Source organism: Atractosteus spatula, chromosome 8 (genome assembly GCF_055471065.1).
Source record: "Atractosteus spatula isolate fAtrSpa1 chromosome 8, fAtrSpa1.hap1, whole genome shotgun sequence".
Classification (NCBI taxonomy): Eukaryota; Metazoa; Chordata; class Actinopteri; order Semionotiformes; family Lepisosteidae; genus Atractosteus; species Atractosteus spatula.
The window spans coordinates 33,951,533-33,976,852 of record NC_142713.1 but is presented as its reverse complement, the minus strand read 5'-3'; the positions used below and the strand labels follow the sequence as shown (position 1 = coordinate 33,976,852).

General features: G+C 37.2%; 1 protein-coding gene across 1 annotated transcript in view; it reads left to right on the top strand.

The window, feature by feature from the left end:
- The first annotated feature begins 6,339 nt into the window (after window positions 1-6,339).
- Window positions 6,340-25,320, top strand: part of arid2 (AT-rich interaction domain 2) — an 81,844-nt gene continuing 62,863 nt past the window's right edge. The window contains exons 1-3 of the mRNA XM_088923050.1: window positions 6,340-6,881; window positions 7,006-7,099; window positions 7,912-8,009. Of these exons, the coding sequence (XP_088779176.1) occupies window positions 6,790-6,881; window positions 7,006-7,099; window positions 7,912-8,009 (284 nt within the window). The 5' untranslated portion in view covers window positions 6,340-6,789. The remainder of the gene's footprint in view (window positions 6,882-7,005; window positions 7,100-7,911; window positions 8,010-25,320) is intronic.

The window sequence follows — 25,320 nt, the reverse complement described above, 5'->3', positions numbered from 1 at the left end:
TTTTATTTCACAGGGTTCTTCAATGATTTTTAGGAAATAACTAAAATTATAAGGCTACTAAAAATGAAGTACTAGTTTCTGAAATAATTTAATACATTAACAATCATTTACAACATTTACAACCATCTGTCATCACATTTGAGTGGCAAATGTCCCTGCACTCCTGTAAGGTATCAGCTGGTCCCAACAAGCAAACACAATCGACACCCTCATTCTCCTCTGGCCCTCTCACATTTTGAGTTCAACACAGGGTCTGACATTGACGTGCAGTAAAGGTTATCCATCCAGTCCATAATGTCTCTTTTATATTAGCCACACCCCTAGGAGATGCTCCGAGTCGCTGGGTTGCAGGGTTCTGGCTGAGCCACTCCAGCATTCAATTGCTGCTCAGGTGCAACAGTGTGGGGCAGATCTTCCAGACCCCAGGCTACTGGCAGAGCTCCTGAAGGAGCAAGGATTCAGAGTTCAGTTTCTGTTCACCATGGAGCAGGGGACTCTGTCAATACCATGGCATGGAGCCAATGATATCCATACAAGTATCTATCAAAGCTGGGGGGAAATTCCTTATGGACAGAGATTTAAGGAGCTGAAAGAAGAACATCCAGAAAAATCCGGACTTTTTGACAAGCCATATTGTCAGTCAGCTAATCCCTGACTGCTGACAAGAAGCAGAATGTGAAACAAAATCTCCTCAGTGACCTGACCTGTCTTCTTTTCATCCTTACTTTGCTCACTTGCCCTTGCAATCATTACCAAGAGGCAGATCTCTGCAGCAGGCCTCTGGTGAATCAGGAGAATGTAGTGTAAGTCAATCTGAAATCGGGGGTAGGAGAGGCTCGTTGACGGGCTGTTGAACATCACCCTAAGTTTATGTTACCTACAATACCTGCTGGACAAATTCATGAGTTTCAGACCATCATCTGTCTAGGACTGGTTGTCACTGAGGAACTTCTGTCATTTCCGTCTGGCTTCAGGCAATAGAACTTCCGAGATGTCCTCTACTGCTCAGTGTAATTCATCTAAATGCTTGTTGAGGTGCTCCACCTGACGCACGTCACTGTTGGCATGCTCAGACCCTTCAAGTCCATTGCTGATAACTGTTTATTTACCATAGAACACATGTCTCCCCATGGTTATTCTCCCATCACCTGAGATAAAGCCTTTATTTCTGCAGAGAAGCACCTCTCACACTATAGTGTACCCAGACAACCTTGTCTAGTATTCATCTCCAAAGGCCCAGGCCGGAGTGCAGAAGTATTACAATATTTACACTTTTTCTGCATTGTAAAATCATTACATTTATATTTAACATGGCACCCCAAAGATTTTCATGAAATAACAAGAATTGTAAAGCTACTGGGCTAGAAACAAATGTTAAATTTAAATTTTATTTTGAGTGACTTCTTGAAAACATTATTTTTACATTAGCAAATACGATGTTGTACTTTAAATCTTTCACAATCCACTTCTATTATTTTTCGTCTTCATGTGTTTTTTTAACATAGAATCTATGTTATTTAAACTATACAAATAGAATTGCAACTCTAGAGGTAACATTGAAAGCTCTTTTTCTATAGAAATCAATTTGCTTTCCACTAGTGGAGCTAAACAGCTCTGAGATGAAGAAATGCCACAGTGAAACAAATCTTCCGCTGCCACTAAATTCAGGCAGAAACCGGGGGCACAGGGCAGTTTGTCACCTTGTATCTGACATAGTTACGAAATCAAGACACTGGTCTACAAAATGTTTGCAAGCGTTTGGGATAATATGTACTTGTAAGCTCTCCAGTGAGCTATTGTCTGCTCTTCACTAGGGAGACAAAATTTGGTGCTCTAAACTGAGTGGGATTTTTAAAAATACTAGAACAATTTCGAAAGTTTTAAAAATACTTTTAGAAATCGGTTACTATATAAATAGAATACATTGATTCACCTGTCCTGCTTTAAACGATTTTATATTTTACACATCTCACTGTATTCACACTGAGGCCATGTTTTAATTGATGGAATGCCAATTAATTAATGTGTGAATAACAGACAATTAGTTAAGCAGTTCTAATAATAGAACATTTTAATATGACTGGAATATTATTGGCCAACTATTCTATTATTATAAGTTAAATAATAAATATTATGAAGCAATCTGTCTAGCTGCTGCAAACTATACCACTGGTATAATTGTGTTTGAAGATTTACTTTAAAAAAAACATCTCTATGTTGAGAAAACAATACTACTTTTTTATAGTTTCGTGTTTATAAAATAGTCGAATATTTCTGGTGAGTCTTAACTGAGAACAGTCACAGCAGTGCTGTATACTCTCCTAATCTGTATCGCTTTCATAAATAAAGAAACTGAACTGCATCTATCCCGTAGAGGGAGCTATAAACTAATTTGTTGGCGACAAACCTGGCCTGCAACTGCAACAGTCAGGTGGGTACAGCTTATTTTACAGTTCTGAGGCTGAAGGTATCCTTCAGCATTCAAGGGCCTGAAAATTAACTAATTAAAAATGTGGACCTAACCCCTGTAATGCAAATATATCATGATTTTTAGAGAACTGTGAGTCCAGCATTCTAACACTATTTTTTATATGACCAATTTACAATGACTTCCTAAAAATCAGATTATTGTTACTTCATTAGCTTCCTGATTTTTCTTGTTTAGTTTACTGAACAATGGCAATGCTCTTAAGCTGTACCACGGTTAGCTAAAAAGCTCATTTACATTTGTTATCCCTGGGCAGGACACAACCAACAAAATACAAGGCACAAACATATAAAAACAAAAAAAAAACATATAATGATATATGGTATAATAAATAGAAAACATATATTAACAAATTGTAAAATGCACAAGAATAATTGCATGTTAAATTAATATATCAAAAGTTGCAAAAGGATAACCTTAGAAAACAATAACTTGTTTCCAGATTAACATGAACATTAATCCAGATAAATGACATGATCCATTTGTATACAGGTATTTTGCTTTATTGTTCAAATGAATGTCAGTCATGCTCTCAGTTGTAAAAAGAAATCTGTTGAAGAAACTTCACATCTAAGAACATCTATATATCAATTATGATTTATGTTAATTCAAAATGTGGAGATTCCACTTTAGCCACTTAGTTTAAAATATACAACAGATATGAAGCACTGGAAAGTAACAAAGGTAGACAAATGCAACGTAATCGCAAGTTTTATTTCATTTTATTTTCATATAGTGAAATTTTGGTGTGTTGTAGTTTTCCATTTCAAACTGATTAAATGCATGATGTAGTCTTTGTGTAAATTCATTTCAGTTACAAGTATCAATTATTTATCAGTCATTTGAGAAAATTTTATATTTTGTGCTCTTAAAAATTGCTTACGCATGAAACATGAAAGTGAAAGGCTAGAGGTACATTTAGTTACAATGACAAATTAACAGTTACATTTATAATATGTGATAAAGCAAACAATATTAAGGTTTTAGGGTAAGGGAAACATATGCCTTTTCCTCCCACAGGGTGGAGCACTGGGTCATCCGTTGTTTCAAATTTTGCTCAATTTCCTCAATTCAGTTTCAACATTCTGAGATAAACATGTACAGATCTAGCCAATATATTTAAACGATAAAATAATTATCTGTTGTTTCTTCGGAATATATTTATATATAATGCGAATAAATTAAATTAATTAAAAAATACACATCTGCTTTTAAAAATGTATAATGGTATGGTCATTGTTATTTTGTGTAATTAAGATAATGTGATTGTGCACTAGAGTAAATTAAAACTAAAGCAGCTAAGAAATCGTATAAATATTTCCGTGAAATCTCTAATCAACCGCTTGTGAAGAAACATGCCCAAATACTGCCGACTACTTAAGTTTCGGGGCTTCACTAAACCGGAAGCACGTGTTCAGAACAATACAACAAGATGAACTAGAAATTATCCCCATTACTTCGATTAAATATTCAAAATTTGAGTCGGTAACAACAAACTACTATTCACTGTTAACATTTTAGCACATACGAGTTTCGTGTGCGTCCTCAAAAAAGCTAAAAGGAAGCAGTCTGAGAATACGCTACAGCACACCACGTGCTCCTGTTAAATTAGTTTCTAAGCTTTCGGTTATAACCATTTACAAACCGACAAGACTATAACGTGGACCTATTTTCTATACAGAGGTGCGTGTGTATACTTCTCCTGACATCTCCCAACAAAATGGGGTCTGTCAGACGCCGGGTTCCGCCATTTTGTGAAAGTGCCGGAGCGATAGGGGTACGTGTAATGGTTGAATACGGTGACCCCCTCTCGCAGATATGCGTCTGGCAGTTATGAAAAGGGATCGTGAGCAATTTTCGATTTTCCCAGCACAGACAGATCCTCCCCCAGCGTCCTCATGAAGTTAACGCAAGCATACTAAATACCTCCGTTACTGTCCTGTTGTTTTTTTTTCTGAAACAGCTTTCCAAGACTCGCTGAAATCCGGCTTCATAAGACCGTGGTTATTTTAAGGGATTTGCTTTGCCGACATTACAAAACAAATAAGACAACGTAGCCTTGTCTATAGCAAAATACGAGGAAAGACGAAATAACACAAAGGGTGCTTGTGGTACACTTTAACCTGCCGTCGCTTGAACATGTACACTGCGTCTCTGTCCCCACGGCTGTAAGAAATGAAAACCCAACAGTACCAGTCCAGCTCTGCTGCAGGCCGGCTGCGCAGGAGCAGCCTAGTCTGATCGCCCCCTTCCGTCACGAAGCTTGGTTGTTCCTGTGAGGCAGTGTTGTGGTTAAGGGCCGTTCACGGCGGCAAGAAGGGCTATCAGGGAGATTCCTTGCCGAAAAGCACCACTTCGCAGATGTAAACACTGAATATGGGAAACTACAGATTCGCCGTTTTAATCAAACGTATAGCTTCAGTGCTGAGTTCATGTGAGATTTCCTATTATATGCAGAATACGAATACTGATACTCTGTGTAGAACAACACCAATTCTGAATCCTACAGCAGCATAATAAACATCGCACACTTGCAATGACATCTGACAGATGACAATAATGATATAGATGATGATGATAGAGTGCTGCTCTGCTTATGTCATTGATTCACACAGTTCACACAAGATCTTCTCTGTGCTGCCTTTTTATAGCATTTATTTTTAGTTTTTGTAAATTTATTTACGAAAGATTTAAAATAAACACTTTATTTCAAAATGAACTTAAGATAGCTTAGTAGTGGATAGTGGAGTTTAATATACGCCTTTAATGCCCTTTAATTAATTCGCATTGATCTCTTCAGTGTACATGATTTAACATCTGGACAACTGCGCTCCAGCTCCAGGGTGAAATTGTTACAACTGAGGTACAGTGACGTAAGACACCTTTCAAACTACTACTACTGTATTGCTCTGTCGAGGAATTTCGCGGGGGTGACATTAGGAACAGGAGCACTTTGGTTTGCCAATGTTAAGTTTATTAATGTGATCTGTCTTCAGCAATAAACAACGCAAGCATTAGAAAATGACTGCACTTTTGTAACAGTTTCGGAATATCCTGACCTTTTATTATTCACTGAAATAGTATGAATAAACTAATAATTAATAGAGCATTTATAAACTAGACAATCACCTAATATAACTATTATTAGTAGTATAATTCAATAATAGTGTTGCATATAGACCATTAGTGTGAAACTTCGATCTAATCTCAATTGTATGAAACAATTAACATTTAACTAGACTTATTATTAAATAATAAAGTGTTTTTGTAAAACATGATTCTCCTCATGCTTCTTTTAACAAGTCCTCTATGTCTTGATAAACATCTAGTAGTACAATTACCAAGAATAATGTGTTTCAATTTTTCTGTTTGTTAAGTGTACAGTTATTACAAGTTCGTTAGATTGTTACTCTACTTACAAATGATCATTATTGTTCTCAATTGAATAATCTATTTTCATGCACTGCATTTAATATTAATATTAACATTAACCCAAGGACTCCTAATTTTCACTGGTTAAAAGCTGTATTAGTATGTCAGTGTTCAACTTCTATGCAGATAACCAGAAAATGAAAGCTGAGCAAAAACGAACAGATTTCAGTGAAATGTGTATTGTGGAGTCCGCAAAGTACTCAATATGTTATTTTTGGCTGATGCTGACTTAAGAATGTCGATTCAAGGTTTTTATGTAACTACCTGTAGCAAGTTTCACGGAGGAGAGAAAAAAAGAAAGGCGTCCCATCCCCCCACCAACATTTAACACGGCCTTCTGTTTTAACGGGTTTAGGAAGTTTCCGATGAGCCCTAAGCAGAAAACACTGTCTATTGTTCTGGTAACCGCTCTGGGTAGTGCAGTGCCGAGCTGGCTGCTAGAGGGCGCTGCGCGACGCTCGGAGCTCTCGGCCTCAGGATCTTTTTGTCTGAGAACTGGATCCCGCTGCCGCTTATACAGTGTGTGTGAGATTGCATGGAGCCGCGTCTGTAACACACTGTCAAACCACTCCAAAACGAACACAATAGCAACCAAAACAATTCATTTACTATACAGAACAATGTCAATTTTAGTTTGCCGTCAGAATCGGTCGTAATTCGGATTGCTTGCTGGAAGTTATAGTAGGCTAAATCGGGTCTTGTTTTCTCTGTGTGCATACACATTATTATCACTCTTCTCGCTCTTATTTCTTTAACTTTTTAAAACACTCAGCTTTCTCGTCAATGACTGAGCGCCGGCGGAGTATGGGATCCTTGGTATCTTAGGAAGCGAATGAGTGGGGTTTTAACTGTTTTTTAATATTTTTAAAATGGCAAATTCGACGGGGAAAAATCAACCTGATCAGCGAAGGAAAGGACTGGCTTTCCTGGACGAGCTGCGGCAGTTTCACCAAAGCAGAGGGTGAGAAGGGGGCGGCTTTTAAACCTAAAAATATAACTTTAAAAACACGTTTAACGACAAATAAACATAGCCGGGGGCTCGCGGAAAGGCAATCCTGTATTAATTTCACGCTTTTCCCTTGTAGCTCACCGTTTAAGAAGATCCCAATCGTGGGTGGGAAAGAGCTGGATCTTAATGCTCTGTACACCCGAGTCACTACTTTAGGTGGATTTGCTAAGGTGAGTGGAAGTTTATATTCGCATTTCCCACTCTCAGCTCACGATATAACTGCCCGGGTCCGCTAGGAAACTCGTGGAGAAGCGGCTGGGCTCCTGCAAGGTGTTTGGCTGGCTCTGAATCGGCGGTGGTAAAGACGGGTTTGACGATGGCCTTGCGCTGGTCCTGTGAGTGTAGTGCTGTGTTGTGTGTCTGTGCGAGAGTGCTGGGTTTGCATTGAGAGTCAGTCTCTCAGCTGCTCCGCTTGCACGGAGTCTGAGTGCAGTTTTAGTGCAACTCAAAATTAGCGGGCATGTTTAACATCGATAATCGGCACAGAGCATGGGCTAGGAAATGCTCCTCGCCGCGGGGAACGGCTCTCCTGCCTCGATTTTAAGCAGAAAAATCACAAAGAAGCCAGCCATGAGCCATAGCCATCTTAGGCTTCATGGCTGAAGACAAAATGTAGGCCTCAGACAGGCCTATATTTATTGAATACCCATAGAAATGTAAAAACGTCCCAAAATCATGACAGACCGTTATTGGAGGTATCGATCGCATCAGAGCGGTCTCGAAGTGTCACCGAGAGTCTGGACCGCTTTTTAGTTGACATTTCAGAGTAACGGGGGGAGGGGGAGGTCCATTGTTTCATATGGGAAAATAATACAAAATTGTAAACAAAATACATTGGATAGCTTGCTGACAATTAATACTGTAACACTGCGGTGTTTTGATACTCAAAAGTTTTGTTATTGACGTTATTGTGGGGCTTTTAGATACTCAAAGCGTGCTTGTTGAAGTGAATTTAATTAAAACACTTGACTTTTTATTGTAGGTTTCTGACAAAAATCAGTGGTCTGAACTTGTCGAGGACTTTAATTTTCCAAGGAGTTGCTCCAACGCTGCTTTTGTTTTAAAACAGTATTACCTTCGGTAAGTTTTTCTTTCTTGAAATATTCTGTGAAATGCAGCCTTATTTAAAACAGATGCATGCGGTGTATGTTTACAGGATTTGATTCGTGTTGGAGGGAATGACCAAGAGATAACCCGAGACTTTTGTGACCCTGTTTGTTTTAAGTTGACTGCCTTGGGAAGCCACGTGTGTATACAATATCCCATTTGAAGAAATTCCACATTTGAGAGATTTGGGATATCTGCTAGGCATAACATCTACAGATGCAACGAAGCTTAGCACTCGGGGCTCCTGTCATTTTCAGATTGCTTACATCTTGAACAAGTGCACTTATGTCTTGAACTCCTTAGAAGGTTTCACAAATATAGTCATGCATGAGTTCTGTGGGTTCTGCAGCAGGAAAATTCTTCTTTAAATCTTGCTCACTTTTAGATCTATTTTTTATTTTGCAAATCCCCATTTTGAAGTACACAAGTTTTTTTTAACCAATTTTAACTGCTTTAACCGTTTATTTTGACAAACTAGGGCTTGATGGTGCTTTTATAGGACATGTGTCATAAAATATAAAAGAAAACAATATAGAAACATTTTAACTCCTTATTTCGGGGGTGCACAGAAGACAAAACTTTGCTGGGTGAGAAGGCTACATTATTAGAGCTCAAGTGAATGTATCAGGAGTTGACTTACCCTACTGTGAAACAAGTGAAAGGTAGTTTTCATTCTCAATGAGTTTATTCTTTTTCGTATAAGATGCGTAAGCTCCTTGATTATCTTATATTTCTGAAGCACATATATTAAAATATCAATTTAGGTCTTGTGTATGGCGGTAGTCTTGAGGTTTATGGCTTTTTTTCAGCTGCACTGTTTTGCTGTCAATTTCAGAGGTATTGGCTTGTACTTGGTGTAGGTCTTAAGGGGGACAATATATGTTTTGGGTTTTCTGCTATAGTCAAAGAAGCAAGCACTATAATATCTGTAAATGCAAGAATGGTAACCTTGACTTGTTGTGAAAAGGAGACTTGTGCCTTCATGAAACTAGCTTCTGTACAACATGTGCAATACGAACTTGATAGTATGCAGACGAGCCCTATTGATTGGAGTTGTCCTTAAAACCCTGTTTCATTCCATCACTCACAGCCAGCCCTGGAGCTTTAGAGTGTGCTGCATATGTTGGCTCTGACAGATTTTCCCTCCAAAATGTCTTGCCTGCATTTTTCACCCAGCTTGTTCTGGGTTTAGTTGAGTTGCAGTGGCACAGAATGACCATGTGTTCATGCGTTTGCACAGTGCTTGTAGTAAATACCAGTGCATAAGATTAACAGCCAGAACATTAGAAGTGGTGTTATGACTTATCCATGCACAGCTATCAAACAGCACTCAGTTGTGCCCACTGTTAATTTGTTGAAACGCACAGAGATGGCACGTGTTAGTGGTTCTTCTGAATGTGAAATAAGATGCTAAAAAATGAAAAAAAAAAACAGGAAAGTTCAGAACATGGGGATGAGTCTCTGCGAGCAGTGAATTGCTGTAGTTTGTCTTTAAACCTTTGTGCTCCTTGATTTTTAGTAATTGTATTCAATCAAGAAGATGAAGTTTTTGATTTAAATTGCAGCATTTCAAACTGTTGTCACTGACAAGGCTGCTCAAGGATAATGACTTTCTCCTTGTGGAAACCTCTCTACCCTTCAGGTACATTTTCCTGTGCCCTTAGTGACCAAACTCAAAGAGCGGGCTTCACCAGTATGATGGCTAACCTCAGCTGACTTGTGCAGTAGAGACTGTCAGTCTCAGCGTAATGTGTTGGGGTTATCTTGTTTCTCACTGCACTCTGTAACCTGCCATTAGCAAGCTGTATGTATGTAGCTTTTTTATTTTATTAATCCAATTTCCAACAACAGGTCTTCTCCCATTTTGCACTGTATTTGTAATTCTGGAAATAATGGCATAGATTAAAATAGATTTGTCACCATTTTTTGTGATTTTATACAGATTATCAGTTGCCTCAGAGGTCTGGTTTACACTTTTTAAAACTTCTTAATTTTCAGTTAGATTATTTTGTGTAAGAATATATGATTTTTAGTTTTTAGTTATTTTAGTTATTAACAAGAAATCCCATTTCCAGAAATCTATTTTATGTTTGATGGATACAGTGTTGTGTGTCCAGCCGCAACATATCAAAGACATGCATGTCTAATTAGATTAATTTTGTGATGTTTGCGAAAAGTCTGTCTTGGTTTGAGCTCCTTGTTGAGAAACTAAGAGACTATGCAGTTATTTACTACATGGTTCACGTTAGATATGAAGGACTATAAGAGATCAAATGTTCAAACCATTCCTGGTCTCTAGTCCATGCCAGGGTACTGTGAGATTAATAATGAGGTTAATAATAGTACACTACACACTGTTTTGATTATATTTATGCATGAACAGCATAGACCCCCTTGCCTAAAATTCATTGGTGTTGTTTATGTGCCCCTTCAATTCCTGTGGTAAACATTGGTGCTCTTGCAATTTTTCATCTAACCTAAACTGGAGAAGTTAAACTGTGGGAGATCACAGCTACAAAATCACTGCCTGGTTTAACTTCATTGCTGTCTTCAGCACAAGCCAGAACATCTTGGGAGCTATTTGCATTTGCAGTTACATCCATCATTAGACACTCTGAATTGCTGAAAGAAATGAAGAGCACAGTTTAAAATAAATTTGAAAAGCATCAAGTGTTTGAGCAGGCCCTGTGTTTATACTGGTAAAATGTGCATTTAATGTGTATCAATATATGAAGATGTGAAGCTAAGATGATAGGGTGTCTTTCAGAAAAATAATCATAAGAATATGTGGCTTATTTTTATGAACCTACCATGTATGGTTTATTTTCCATTCAAATCTGGCTAAAAATGTGATATTGGCTGAAATATTATAACTTTAATCTGTTTTTTGGCATGTGTTTTACTCTTCCCCCTCCATCTGGCCTGGTTACTATTTAATGCAGACTTTTTTGTGCTTTAGTTAGTTGCTTTAGTTGCTTTCATCCTCTGTCACTTTAACTGGTATCAGTAAAACAGGACATACTGGGAAGTCCTTTCTACCCTTTTTTAAAAGAATTCTAATTTTCTGAAGTCTTTTGGAGGCGATTATACCCGTGTGCTGCAAGCTTGATATCTAAGGAAGTTTGTGTTCAATGCAAGCATGTTACACTCTGATTCTCATTTGCAGTTCATTCTTGTGGAAAATTGAGTAATGATAAAATGCTTTTTCAAAGCTAGAATGTTTTTAAAGGTGTCCAATGACAGTAAATTTTGCCACTGATTTTAAATCAAATGTGTTAACCCACCATTACCAAAACTGCAGTTTTGATACAACAGCAGTTAGGGGTTTGGTCCCCTGACCTTACTAGAAAGCAGACTGGCAATACGTGATGGTTTGTGATCAGATCTTATGTTTGCCTACTTTGTACATTCTTAATCCTGCACCCAAGAGCCAAATTATCATAATCCTGCTACAGCTCAAATTGCATAGCAAAGGTTGTCCAATAATGGTTTGGTTTCAAATGGTTGATGTACTCATTTTGCATTTAAAAAAAATTAAGGCAGCACCGGCCTTGTATTTCATGTTGTTACTTTAAAAGATGTACCTTTAATTTCTCCTTTTTATACATTTTCAGTGTGTATGAACATATGTGAGTGTGTACAAAGTCAAACTATTTTCAACTACGATAAAAAAATTAAGATTTTAATCTGGCTGTGCTCTCCTGCCTCCTGGATTTGAATAGTTTTGCATGAGGCTGTCAGGCAGGTGCAGCATTTAAGGGTGGCATTCCGACTCTTTGTTTGCAGCACTTTGTTACTTGTGGGTTCTACTGTTACTGAAGCATTTCGGGCTGAACGAGTGCCCGAGGAAGGAGCCGTTTCAAAGCTGTTTTTTTTTTACAATGAAACGTATCCTGCATGTTGCAGGTGTGTGTTAAGATTGTAAACAACAAAAACACGCAGAAATGTTTCAGGCTGAAATTCTTAAGAGAGTCGCAGTTGAAGGCAGCTTAGACCTGTCTGACGTTCATTTTATTGGTTCTGAATAGGAATAAAAACGCACCAGAGTTTCCTTGAGTTTGCTGATGTGGTCATGCCAGTGATTTTAAATTCACTGAATATGGGAAGCCTCATATATTTCTGAATAAAAGATTTTGTGAAAGAGGAATGTACCTAAGTAAAGAGTCTACTGCTAAGCCTCGAAGCCCGATTAAGTGCTTTATCTTTAAAGATCACTTTTTATTGTAAAGGATCCCCATGAGTCATACCTCGGGCAACAGGCAAGAAAGTAGGAGTCCAGGTGCTTTATCGAACATTTCCAATTTAGTTACCAAAAGTACTAAATGGCAAGGAAAGCAATTTTGTTGTAGAGTGCAGAATGGCTCATGATTAATCAAAACTCTTGCTACTGTTGGAGTGTTTGAATTTTTTACACATGAATATGCTGAATGTGCCTTGTAGAGGTTATATTGTTAATGCAACTAATGTATTTTAGTTTGTTGTCATATTAGCATTTAAGACTATTTGCACTTCAAAAACAAGACAATTTAGCAGTTGTAGCAAATATTGCCATGATTCATACACAACTTCAGTGAAGCGACAGCAATTGAATCAAAATCCACAAACGAAAAAGGCTGGCACTCGTTTTTTTTAAAGGACATTTTTTTAACGTAGTGCTGTACAAAGTGTTTGCATCTGTAAATCAGACAAATTATTGCTGAAAGTGTCAATATTCATGCAAACCCCCAGTCTATCAGTGTGATTACTGAATACAAGTAGGCAGTAACTGCTGGCAGCACTTTTGCCCTTTAAACAGTATCTCCCACCAGCACCGCAGGCTAGTCTCAGGGTTGGTCCCACAGATTATGATGGTGCATCGAGCATTGGTGTAGCAGAAACTCATTTACCTGTGTCCAGCTTTCCAAAAACATTTAATAAAAACACACTTCACAAAGAAGAGCAAATCTAACTGTATGCAGAGTCATTTTGTTGTTCTTTTGTCACCACAGACAGTCCTCTGTTATATAAACTAGCAGGAGATGAGTTAAGACGAGGCTTCTTTTGAAGTGTTTTTGCGCGTTTCCCTTTTCAAACCTTTTAGGCAGTAATTTTAGAATCGCCATGAAACGTGCATTATAAATCAAAGTACTTATGGTCATGCACATGGTCAGCCTGTCCTACTTAATGTTTGTGGAGGTGGTTTATTTATGTTTTACACAAGGTCTTTCAAGATAAAAGCTTTTTGTGCTTGTGGTTCTATGAATTACTTGCTCATACTGTATACAGTCATGAGCCTTTTGCAACACCTTTTGAAAATAAAAGTTTGTGCAAACCTAATGGGAAAAAAAATTATGTGACCCTCTTGCAGAAGATCAGTCTTGTTTTTATAACTGCTGTTAAAAGTTTTGAGTTGAATATTATGTGTAAGCATGTTTTTCCTTATTAAGTGCAAATAGCAGTGTTGACTTAATTGTCACATTTCTTATTTTGTATAGTCGTTCATTATTTGTTCCATTTTTCTAGTCTTGTAATACATTTCAACTGCTGTAAGCATCTTTTGTAGTTTGTATGTGCAAATAGTCTTTCTATGATATAAAGCTGTAAAGACTTCCCGACACAGGTATACACCGTTAAAATCTGTGAGAGACAAATGCTTGCACAGCACAAATGTATGTGTCTATTACCATTTGTGGCAATGTGCTTGTGATAATGGTCAATATAATCCATATCTTTTAGAATGCACAATGTTTCACATAAGTAATTTAGAGGGATATTTTAGGTGATTGTACCTTAATATTATGAAGTTTTGCACATTTTGTTTTTGCACAAATATGTTCTGCATGTTCAAGAAATGTCCAGTAACCTTCTGCTGATTTACAGAAATGATCGGTATAAAGTGCAGATACTTTGACTTGTAGGACCATGTGTTTTGAACAAGATTTAGCAAGGTCGTGAAGTCTTGCCAAAACTTTCACAATATTTGTTATTGTAAATCTGTCCTTTGCTACTGCAGATGATTATATAGTGAGTGCCTCTTCTGTACCCACAGTCAAGAACAAAGAGGATGTCGTTTTGCTTGTGATATTTTCAGCAAATCAGACACAGACTGTGTTTCCATTGAACTAATAGTTTTACTTTCAGGGAGTGTGACGAGTAACTTCCCTATTTGCTGAATGACAAGCCTTTGAAATTTAGAATCTGTGAAAGTCCTATGCACTGGGCTATAGTATCCTTTATAAATGTAAAAAAAAACTTGTAATGCTGAGATACCAGGTTAAGAACACACACTTTTTAATAAATGTATGATAGTTTTTAAATAAATGCATGATAATCATTAGGAGTGACAATGTTTTGGATGTAGGTTAACTACAAGATATCATAACCAATGAATATAGCCTGCCTTTGGTAGCTCATTAGTTCAGGTGGCCTGAGGACCAGGCATGCAGTGTGGCAAAAGATCTTCTGGAATGTGTTGCAGTATTTTTCATACGAGCAATGAAGAACTTGACTTTGTTGAGAAGATTATGTATAGAAAACTTCCCAAAACCTAATTTAAAATAGTCTCCAGCTGTGGATTCATTGTCCTTTATATAGATACCTGCATCATTTTTCTTCATAAACTTGACCCGTTTTATGGTGGCACAGTGCAATTAATTATAGCCCTTACCACACACGTTAAGCCTACTCAGCTTGGCTTTATAAGTGTGTTGCTGGTGGCTGAGTTGATTGGGAAGTACACAGACTTATTATTGGATTGTAGGGGACTTGTGTGAGAACTATATAGACAGTGTTCTGTTAGCTTCCAGCTTCTGCTTGAGTTCAACACTATGGCATGTTTAGCTGATTGTTCTTCTTTTTATAATGTGAAATCTGCACTGGACTTAAACATTTTCAGAAAGCCCAGGATTCTTGCCTCGTCACACAATTCTGAAAAACATTTGAAAAAATCTGTAGATTAACTTCAGCTTTGAGTTAACTTTGACATTCTCTGCTCAGTGCAGCATGATTTTACATCAGAACAGAAATCACAGATTGCATTTCCCAGTGTTATTTCTCCCATAATCACCCCCCAGAATAAAGGGATTCTGTTAAGAAGGCAAGCTTCTGTTGAACCGGATCCTAAATGTACAAATCCTTTAAGGGCTGCAGATTTCAAACAGTTTGCTTGATTGTAATGGGCATCCCTGGTGATTCTTTATAAAAAGTAGCTTTTGTAGTTCTTCTGTGTTAATGTTGGCATGACAGGAAGAGATGGTGACTTTGAGGCAATACCTTAATTTAACCTATCCAGACTGCTTGCATCTGCTGTGCCACTTTACTGTGCTGAGCTCTGCTGAGCTGTGCTGAAGTTCCCACTCAGGAACATGGCCTGATTATTGGAATCCAGCTTCTGCACTTGGCATCTCTTCTGCCAGTTGACCCTCTAACGCAGATGCATAGGCTGGTCGGTAAGTGCGCTGCATATAGCTGGGATAGTAGGTCAGAGGTCACCGTCAATGGGCTACAGCCGTCTTGGTTTTGCAGAAAGCTGTGGTGAAGGTGGGATTCTTCTGGTTACACACAGAGCACGAAAGAAAAATAACCAAGTCCTCCCTACACGAGCCAGCCAGCAAAGCCTTCTTCATAGTCTTTTACAGTGTCCGTTTATATGAAGTAGAGATAATAAACCACATGTTCAATTTTAGTATGCAGATGTTTTTGTTTCGTTTATTTTGTCCATAGCCTAGAAAAAACAAACTTCTAACAGTATCTTTAGATGGATTATTATTTAAGTGAAATTAAAGTGTAATTACAATTCAAATACGTTTTTTTAATTCATGAAACTAGGCCTGTTCCTTGTGAGGAGAACTATTGGTATTTAAACTACAGATGTGAAAATTCTTTGGATTTTTATGGCCTGTTTCCACTTGTGGTTGGGCTTTAATGTTTTAAGATTAATCTTTTAAAATGAGCTATAGAAATATTGATTGACATGGCATGTTTTCACATAAATCTGTAATACCAATTTTTTTTTTTAGAAATCAACTAATTAGCTGCATTTTAATAGCATTCCAAATATTATTTGGGCCCTTCTGATAGTAGTTTATGAGATGTCCAGCTGGACTATTTTTTCCACACTGTATCATACCACACCTGACTCATATTATACTATTATAATATGAAACTTATAAGTTTATTTGTTGATAGAGCAAGTATCTTTCATTTAGACAGACTGGGATCCTGGGTAAGTGGTCTACAAACAGCTTATGTATTGAAAAGTGACCAATTCAGTGTATCTTGATATAAAGCACTGGTATTGTGGTTTCTTAAAGTAATGGTTTTACATATGCTGTCCAAGTTAAGTGGCATCTTTAATTGCTGCATATGTGTTAGAGTGCCCAGTGATGTGCCCTTCTTCCATGATGTTCCACTTTGCACCCTATTGCTGTTGTTAGACTCTGGACCACAGCATGACCGACTAAACATATAGTGGACCCTGAAAATTGGTAGATGGATGTCCCCATGTGTTGTCAGTCCTTTAATTTTTCTTTTCATTTCTGTTATATTAGCAACTTTTGAACACCTAAAAAATGTTAACCTCTGCCAAAAAAAGATGTAATCTGTCCAATGATATTGTTCTGTAATTTGCCCAATGATATTAGTAAAGCACTCATAAAGTAAAATATCTTCTTTTTTTCTCTGTGGACCTTTCTTCCACTTTGAAAAGGTCTGTATACATTTTAGTTTTAATGCTACTGTCTTGTTTACATAGCTGGTTTTGGCTGCCTGGAATATTAATTCTGGAGAGAAACAATGACAAAAACTTCATCACTACACCATCGTTTGGAAGGTAAATGTTCACACTCTATCGATCTGATAACAGTAATAGTGGCTCGAGGCGACGAGCAGCATTACCACCTTGTAGCTTCATGTTATCAGATTTCAGAAGGTAAGCGAGGCTGGCTCTGGTTAATGCTTAGATGGGGTAGCTTCAAGGAAACCCACGCGGCTGCTGTAATTGGTACTGGTGGACCAGTAGGTGGCACTTTTCCCTATGAATCAGAATTTCCAAACCAATGTCCCAGTGTGGTGATGAAGTCGCTCTGCTGGAAGAGGTGCCATAAGCGGAAGAGATGTTACACTGAGCTCCTAACTACAGTGTTGTGAAAAAGTGTTTGCCCCCTTCCTGATTTCTTATTTTTTTGCATGTTTGTCACACTGAAATGTTTCAGATCATCAAACAAATTGAAATATTAGACAAAGATAAGACAAGTAAACACAAAATGCAGTTTTTAAATGAAGGTTTTTATTATTAAGGGAAAAAAAAATCCAAACCTACATGGCCCTGTGTGAAAAAGTGATTGCCCCCCCTGTTAAAACATAAATCAACTGTGGTTTATCACATCTTTGGAAAGCTGAGTTCAATTTCTCTAGCCACACCCAGGCCTGATTACTGCCACACCTGTTCTCAATCAAGAAATCATTTAAATAGGACCTGCCTGACAAAGTGAAGTAGACCAAAAGATCCTCAAAAGCTAGACATCATGCTGCGATCCAAACAAATGCAGGAACAAATGAGAAACAGAGTAATTGAGATTTATCAGTCTGGAAAAGGTTATAAAGCCATTTCTAAAGCTTTGGGACTCCAGCGAACCACAGTGAGAGCCATTATCCACAAATGGCCAAAACATGGAACAGTGGTGAACCTTCCCAGGAGTGGCCGGCCGACCAAAATTACCCCAAGAGCGCAGCGACGACTCATCCAAGAGGTCAGAAAAAACCCCACAACAACATCCAAAGAACTGCAGGCTTCACTTGCCTCAGTTAAGGTCAGTGTTCATGACTCCACCATAAGAAAGAGACTGGGCAAAAATGGCCTGCATGGAAGAGTTCCGAGACGAAAACCACTGCTGAGCAAAAAGAACATAAAGGCTCGTCTCAGTTTTGCCAGAAAACATCTTGATGATCCCCAAGACTTTTGGGAAAATACTCTGTGGACTGACGAGACAAAAGTTGAACTTTTTGGAAGGTGTGTGTCCCATTACATCTGGCATAAAACACAGCATTTCAGAAAAGGAACATCATACCAACAGTAAAATATGGTGGTGGTAGTGTGATGGTCTGGGGCTGTTTTGCTGCTTCAGGACCTGGAAGACTTGCTGTGGTAAATGGAACCATGAATTCTGCTGTCTACCAAAAAATCCTGAAGGAGAATGTCTGGCCATCTGTTCGTGACCTCAAGCTGAAGCGCACTTGGGTTCTGCAGCAGGACAATGATCCAAAACACACCAGCAATTCCACCTCTGAATGGCTTAAGAAAAACAAAATGAAGACTTTGGAGTGGCCTAGTCAAAGTCCTGACCTGAATCCGATTGAGATGTTGTGGCATGACCTTAAAAAAGCGGTTAAGGCTCGAAAACCCTCCAATGTGGCTGAATTACAACAATTCTGCAAAGATGAGTGGGCCAAAATTCCTCCACAGCGCTGTAAAAGACTCATTGCCAGTTATCGCAAACGCTTGATTGCAGTTGTTGCTGCTAAGGGTGGCCCAACCAGTTATTAGGTTTAGGGGGCAATCACTTTTTCACACAGGGCCATGTAGGTTTGGATTTTTTTTTTCCCTCAATAATAAAAACCTTCATTTAAAAACTGCATTTTGTGTTTACTTGTGTTATATTTGTCTAATATTTCAATTTGTTTGATGATCTGAAACATTTCAGTGTGACAAACGTGCAAAAAAATAAGAAATCAGGAAGGGGGCAAACACTTTTTCACACCACTGTACTTGGTCACTAAAGATTTTTTCCCAAAGTGTAGGGGAGATAACCAGGTCTTCTTGCTAAACACCTCTTCGTTCTTCTGTAGTCAAAAAACTTCACAAAAGTTCTACATTTTTCCACCTGGTCTGCTGTAAAGTGGGCAAAGGAAGGTTAAGGTGGGTGCTGTACTGCAATGATGGATGAAGTTTGTCCCCTTCTAAATGAAAAGGACCATGTTGGGATGCTTTAGAAAAAGAAAATATATTCAAGGAATTATTTCCAAGGTTTCTTCCTGATCATAAATGATTATACAAAAATTGAAATGAAAGGAATTCCTCTCTTTATACCTTGGAATGGAGAGGGTTGTAAGGAGACTCGATACAAGTATTCATAATCCAAAAAAGATACCGTATGACCCAGTCTCAATAGTAGAGTTAAAGTCAACCCTAAAAAGTATTTTAGGACCCAAGGGAAAAAGTATCTTAGGACTCAAGTGGACATTGTGCAGTTAGGGATGAAAGCAGATTTAATTGCAGAACATATTGTGAGTGTCTGAAAGAAGCTACCCAGCCATACAGCTGAACCAGATGTCGTGGGATCCTTCAAGAAAAGTTTGAGCTCTTAAGGTTAATAAGCTAAACTAACAGTGCTAGCAATGAAACTAACGATAAACTTGTAAAGATAGAGATAAACTTGTTTAAAGCATATACATTTACTGTTTTTCCAGACTTTTAACATTTTACAAACACAGGGATATATTGTAGACTTCAGCATGTGAAAATGCTCATACCTCCCTCATTTCCTCTATTATTAATCCACAGGAGACAATAAACATGTTTCTTTAAAAGTTTCACAATGATCACTTCTACTTTTCTGATGTTATGAAGACAGTTACAAGCTGCATCAAATTGTACCATTTTTAGACTCACAAAAATCTTCTGAGCCATATGAGATGTCTTAAAAACCAGACAGAATCCTAAAGTAATCAATTTCCTTGATTTTATCAATTGATACTGCAGTGTAAGTAACATCTTAGTAAAAACATTGAGAGGGAAAATCACATGGGTAGCAAGTTGAGATAAAATGTCTTTACAGCACTTAAAGGATTTTTATTACATTCCCCAGGCAGTAGAGCAGTTTGTTTAGCTCTGTGAAAGGAACATATACAGTCACCTTGTTGAATGTTTTAGTTATAGTCACCAACTGCTTTGGCTGCTGAGAGAGATGAGTCATGGAGTGAGAAAAATGAGCATATAATTTGCAACACTGTTATGGTGATACAATATGTTTTTAAATATTGCAGCAAATCATGCTAGAAAATAAGCAGAAATTGAGAAAATTAACTCAAGTCAGAACTGACTTGCTTTCTTTGTTTTGGGTGTTTTGACTGGCAATAAAGTATAAAGTGTTTTTTTCCCTTATTTAGATATAGCCAACAAATTTCATATAAACAAGTCTTGACACTATTCATTGTGGGTCAAGGTATATTACTCTCACAGCCATCATAGGGTTTAATGTCTTCAGAGAAACTGATTTTCTGAGATTTAAAAAATGTTCTAGTACAGGGTCTTCCATAAGGTTCAAATGTACAGTCTAGTATACTTAGTTGTATTTGGAAATATAAGGATTTTAGCTTACAGTAAATGCAGTACCTTTTATCAACTAACCTTAAGTTACCTCATCACTAATATTTGTACTTATTGGACACAATAGTTAAGTGTTTATAAAAAATCATACTGTAGACTTTTTTTAATGATACCCCCAGGAAACAATTTTGGGAAAAATGTAGAAGCATGATATGAATTATAAGCCCTTTTGAAAGGCCTTAACACTGTGTGCTGTGGAGTACACAGCCTATGGAGAACTGAAAATCTTGCCCTCTCAAAAATTACATTTATAAGCAGTTAACTACTTCTTGTCATCTGGAGACTTTTTGTCCTCTTCCCCATTTTCCTAAGCAGTGTCATTTGGCTGTTTTTCCCTTCCTTAACATTGCTAAAGGCAATATATTATCCATGTTTCTTTTTGGTGGTTCAGAAGTAATTACTACAGAGCAGAACAAAGGAAATTTCACATTGTCCAATGAATGGTCTGAAAAGTAGAATATGTAGTTCTGAAAGTAGTGTTTTGATTACATAGTCATTTAATTCTTACATTTTGTAAAAAAAAAATTGTTGATGTGCTTTATTTGGTTTGGTAGTAGCATAACATACCAGTTAATCTACGGATATATTTAATATGCATACATCTTTCAGAATTGGATTCCTTTGTTATTAATTAGATTAGGTTTATCATAAGGTGGGGTATTTGTTGTATTAATGCAAACTAACACAAGGATTTCAATTGAAGCAACAGCGGGGAAAAAAATCTAATTTCAGTTCAGCCCTGTCAGAAGTTTTGTATTAACATATTTGAACAAAGTCGTTCTATTTCAAGGGCTGTTTTGTGAGACCTCCCCCTGCTCTTATGAAGCATTAATTTATATTGAGTCCTATTGTTCATCCTTTGCAATATTGCAGTGAAAATACTACTATCTGCCATTTAAAGTAAAAGTGTGAAAGATTGCAAATCGTTTAATTAAAATTTAGTTAAAAAATCTTTGTGCACCTTTGCTGTCTGCAAGTTTAGTTTAAGCCCCAACCTTATCAAAGTGCAAGTTAAGTCATTGCAAATCACACCGTGACAATCTATATATAGAATAAAAAGTTTGTATCAACTTTATCATTGAAGTGCACTAAATTCTGCATTGACAAAATGAAACAATACTAATCAGTATATCACAATAAATGTTTTATCAATGTTTTTACCAGTTTTTAGTTATTGTAACTATGAAAATTATTTAATTCTATGCTTGTTTTCACATTTGAAAGAAAGTATATAAATACTTTCCTTGATAAATATCACTAAGATTTAATACAGATATGTGAAATACTGACCTGACATTTTTCAGTTTTTTTTTATACATGCACTCTGTATTGTGTGTATATCTAGTGTGTACACATTCATGTTTTTCAGACCACACTCTCAAATACATTTGAGTATTGCAAACAGCATTAAGTGAAAAAGATGCCACTGGTTAAAGTGGGAAATGGATCAGAAGGAGTTTGCCAAGACTGGCACTTAGCCTGCACATACAATTCAATGTTAGTCTTTGAATGCAGTTGCCTTTATGCTTCAGTGCTTTTGCTGTAATGATAAAGGTGCAGCACAGTGTGTAGTCTTGTTAGTGCAGAAATTACAATAACTTCCTCCTGACAATGGCTGTAGATTTGCACTCGTGTTTTAACTTCTTGAGTTGTATCCCAGCATTTGGGAGAAGAGACTCCTGCAGGCTGCGCTAGTGTAACAGTTGTGACTTGCTTAATTATCTGTAGTAGAGCGCAGTTCCTGAAGTCTTGAATACAGAGCAGGAGACAAACTGAGGTCAGCGCACTGCTTGTTCTCATGCCTGCTCTACTTCAGCAGCTTCTCTCAGGGAATGACCTGCATTGACAGTGCTAACAGCTTTGAGCCTCACAAAGCAGAGACTAAGACAGAGGAGAGCTCCTCACGTAAGATTTTTAGCAGTTCTCAAACCTTCATATTTTTCTGTGCAGTCATTTAGTTTTTTTTTCCTCTAATCATATATAAAACCCAAAATTCAGTATACATTAAAATGGCTACTTATCAAATGCATTTAAAAGGCATTGGCAGTATGTTTTACTGAAGTCTGAAATACAGAGACAATGAAGTTACTATGAAAATAGCTTTAGTGTAGCTGCATGTTCAGTCTTTTGAAAGTGGATGTAGTTGCTGTTTTTTATACTGGTGATAATTTTTTCAGATGTGGGTATGAATAAGTAAGTTTTTACTGTTCTATATGAGAAACAGGTTTTGCCATGGAAGAGAGTCCATGTACACACCGGAGAAAGTTATTGAATTTAAAGATTTTGCCCACTACTTATGAAAATGCAAATTACATCACACTTTTATTTTAAAAGGGCAAGGATGGGCACTTCCAAAAATGTATTATGCAAATTGTTAATTATAGCTTTACTGTTCATTGGTTTTTTACTCATTAAACAAAATAATTGCATTGAAGGGCTTCTTTTTAGGCTTTCACCAAACTAGTTTTAAAAAAATATCATTACAAATTATGCCTAAAAGCTTAACTTCTTATTTACATTAGTCTGAAAACTTAACAGTAGGAAGTTCAGAACATAGGATGGACTCTTTGGTAAGAATGTCTTGTTAAAAATTGGCAAGGCTCATTTGATAAGACTAGGGAAAAATGGGAGAAGAAGTTAGTGTGTAGCACTGTTCAGAAGTTGGTTTTCATTTTCATGTATTCACTAGAATCGAGATTTCAAAATGTCAATTGCTGCATCATGGTACATAATGAGCTTTATTGTGTACAATAACACAACACAGTAATTCAGAAATCTTCACTTTATTCATCTGGTAAATAACTATTTTATACCAACACAGTAGAAACCTGTGATTATTAATTAACACTATCTTTGAAGTTATTCATCTCTCAGGCCAGGGTCATCTTTACAAGCTCCTTAGACCTTTTTTTCAGTTCCAAGTGAAACAGTTGAATAACCCCCTCTTTCATTTTGGCAATTGGCCATATTCACCTTGTCATTATTTGCTCTGACTGTGCTCCTTTCTGCTGTTGTAAAATTATATGACGTACATGGGAAATATTTCTTCTTTCTAAAAATGCTGCTCTACAAGAAGTATTTTAAACAGTTTTAGCATAGATAACAGAAAATCATTTCTAGGCATATCAAATAAAAATAATGTGATGGAGTTGAAGTGAATATTACAGACTGATGTTTGTGGTGAAGGCTGAACAGTCAGTGTTTGAGATAAATCCATCAGGCATTTTTACAGCAGCTTATATAGGCCTCAGTATATTATACAATGTTTTCAGTTAAAGCTTCAGTTAAATGTCACAAACCAATTTCTAAACGATCTATAAATATGTCATAAAATTTAAAAATGCAATATGTGCTTCAGATGTTATAAATACTAGTTCTGTGCCGTTGAGTGCATGTCAATGATCAGTTCTTGTCTTTCCCTGTAGCTGATGTCTGCCACACACAGCACCGTGTCATTGCTTCTTAGGCCTGCGTTGGCAGAGGGATTAATTAGCACTGTCTTTCTCATGCACGTTCACTGTGGATGAGGTGGGTGTTTGGTTGACTATGCCAATGTTGTTCTCATGCTGAGAAGCGTGGCTCGTGGTGGTTCAGGAAACTTTTAAGTACATTTTCATTGGCAGCCTCTAAATTCAGGTGTCTATGAACACGAGATAAAATGTTTAGGGAGCGTTTGGAACTTGTAGCCAGGAATGTGGTGCTGTTGTCAAAAGAAAATGAAAGGTGCAGCACAGGCTTCATCCTTATGGGAATTTCTATGAGAGTGAAGAGCCAGAAACATTTAAATGTAAGATGGGAAATGCAGAGTTTGAAGCAGCTACTTACGAAAATCTTACGTTTTTTGTTGACATTGTTCTTGCTTTCTAGACAGGGTTGTGAAGCAATAAAAATGGCAAACAATGTTGGAATATATCATTTAGAGTGCAGAATTTAAGAAATGTTATGTTAAAATTATAGAATGCATTAGTAACATCTTTAGAATATCAAGTACAATTTTGGTCACCATCATAGAAACCAGATTTTGTTGCTCTAGGATCAGTTAAGAGAAGAGCTACCAGGTACATTATTGGGCTCAAAAGAATGTCTTGCACTGACAGACTAAAATAACTGTTTTTTTTAGGTCCATACAGAAAACTTAAAGGGATCTGAGTGAACTACTGAAATCCTAAAGGCATTCCAAAGTTAACCTTGTGCCTGACCAAATAGACATCTGTGTTTCATCTGTTGATACTGAAAGTAAACACAGAAGAAAACTACATAGAACTGCATTTAAAACTGAGACGGGAGGCAGTTCTTTACAAAAAGGCTTGTGGGAGCCTGTAACATGCAATCTGCCCACATTGTCAAAGCTAATTCTTGGCTTGAAGAGATTGCCTGCTCGGTCAGCTACTGGAAAGCAAATTAACTAGATGGGCCGAACAGTCTCAAGAAGTAAAGAAAGGGGGTGATCATCTTTTTCTCTTTGTTTTCTGAACAAATAAGTTAAATTTTTGTTAGTTTAAATACTCAGTTAATTAACTGCAAACATTCCCTCACAGTTTCCCTGCCAGCCTTTAAAACATTTAAATCCATGTTGTGCTAATGAACAGAGGTGACATGGTCTTGTGCTCTGAACTTTTTCCTTAATAGACCTGAATGTTTTTTTCCTTTGGGCAGGTCAGCTGAGAACAAAGCCCCTTTATGTGATGTAACACTTTATGTGATGTAGGTCTCAGAGATAATGGGAAACGTTAGAGAATAAATGTAAAATGGCTGATGTATTTAATTAATATTTCACTCAGGTGTCTGTTAAGGAAGAAATTGGCACTACGCTTTTGGCTGAGCAAGAACAAAGTTCTGTAGTTTATTAAATGGTATTGGAACAGAATAGACAGAAGTATTATAGGTATTTGAAGAAGGTAAACAAACCTTCAGGGCCAG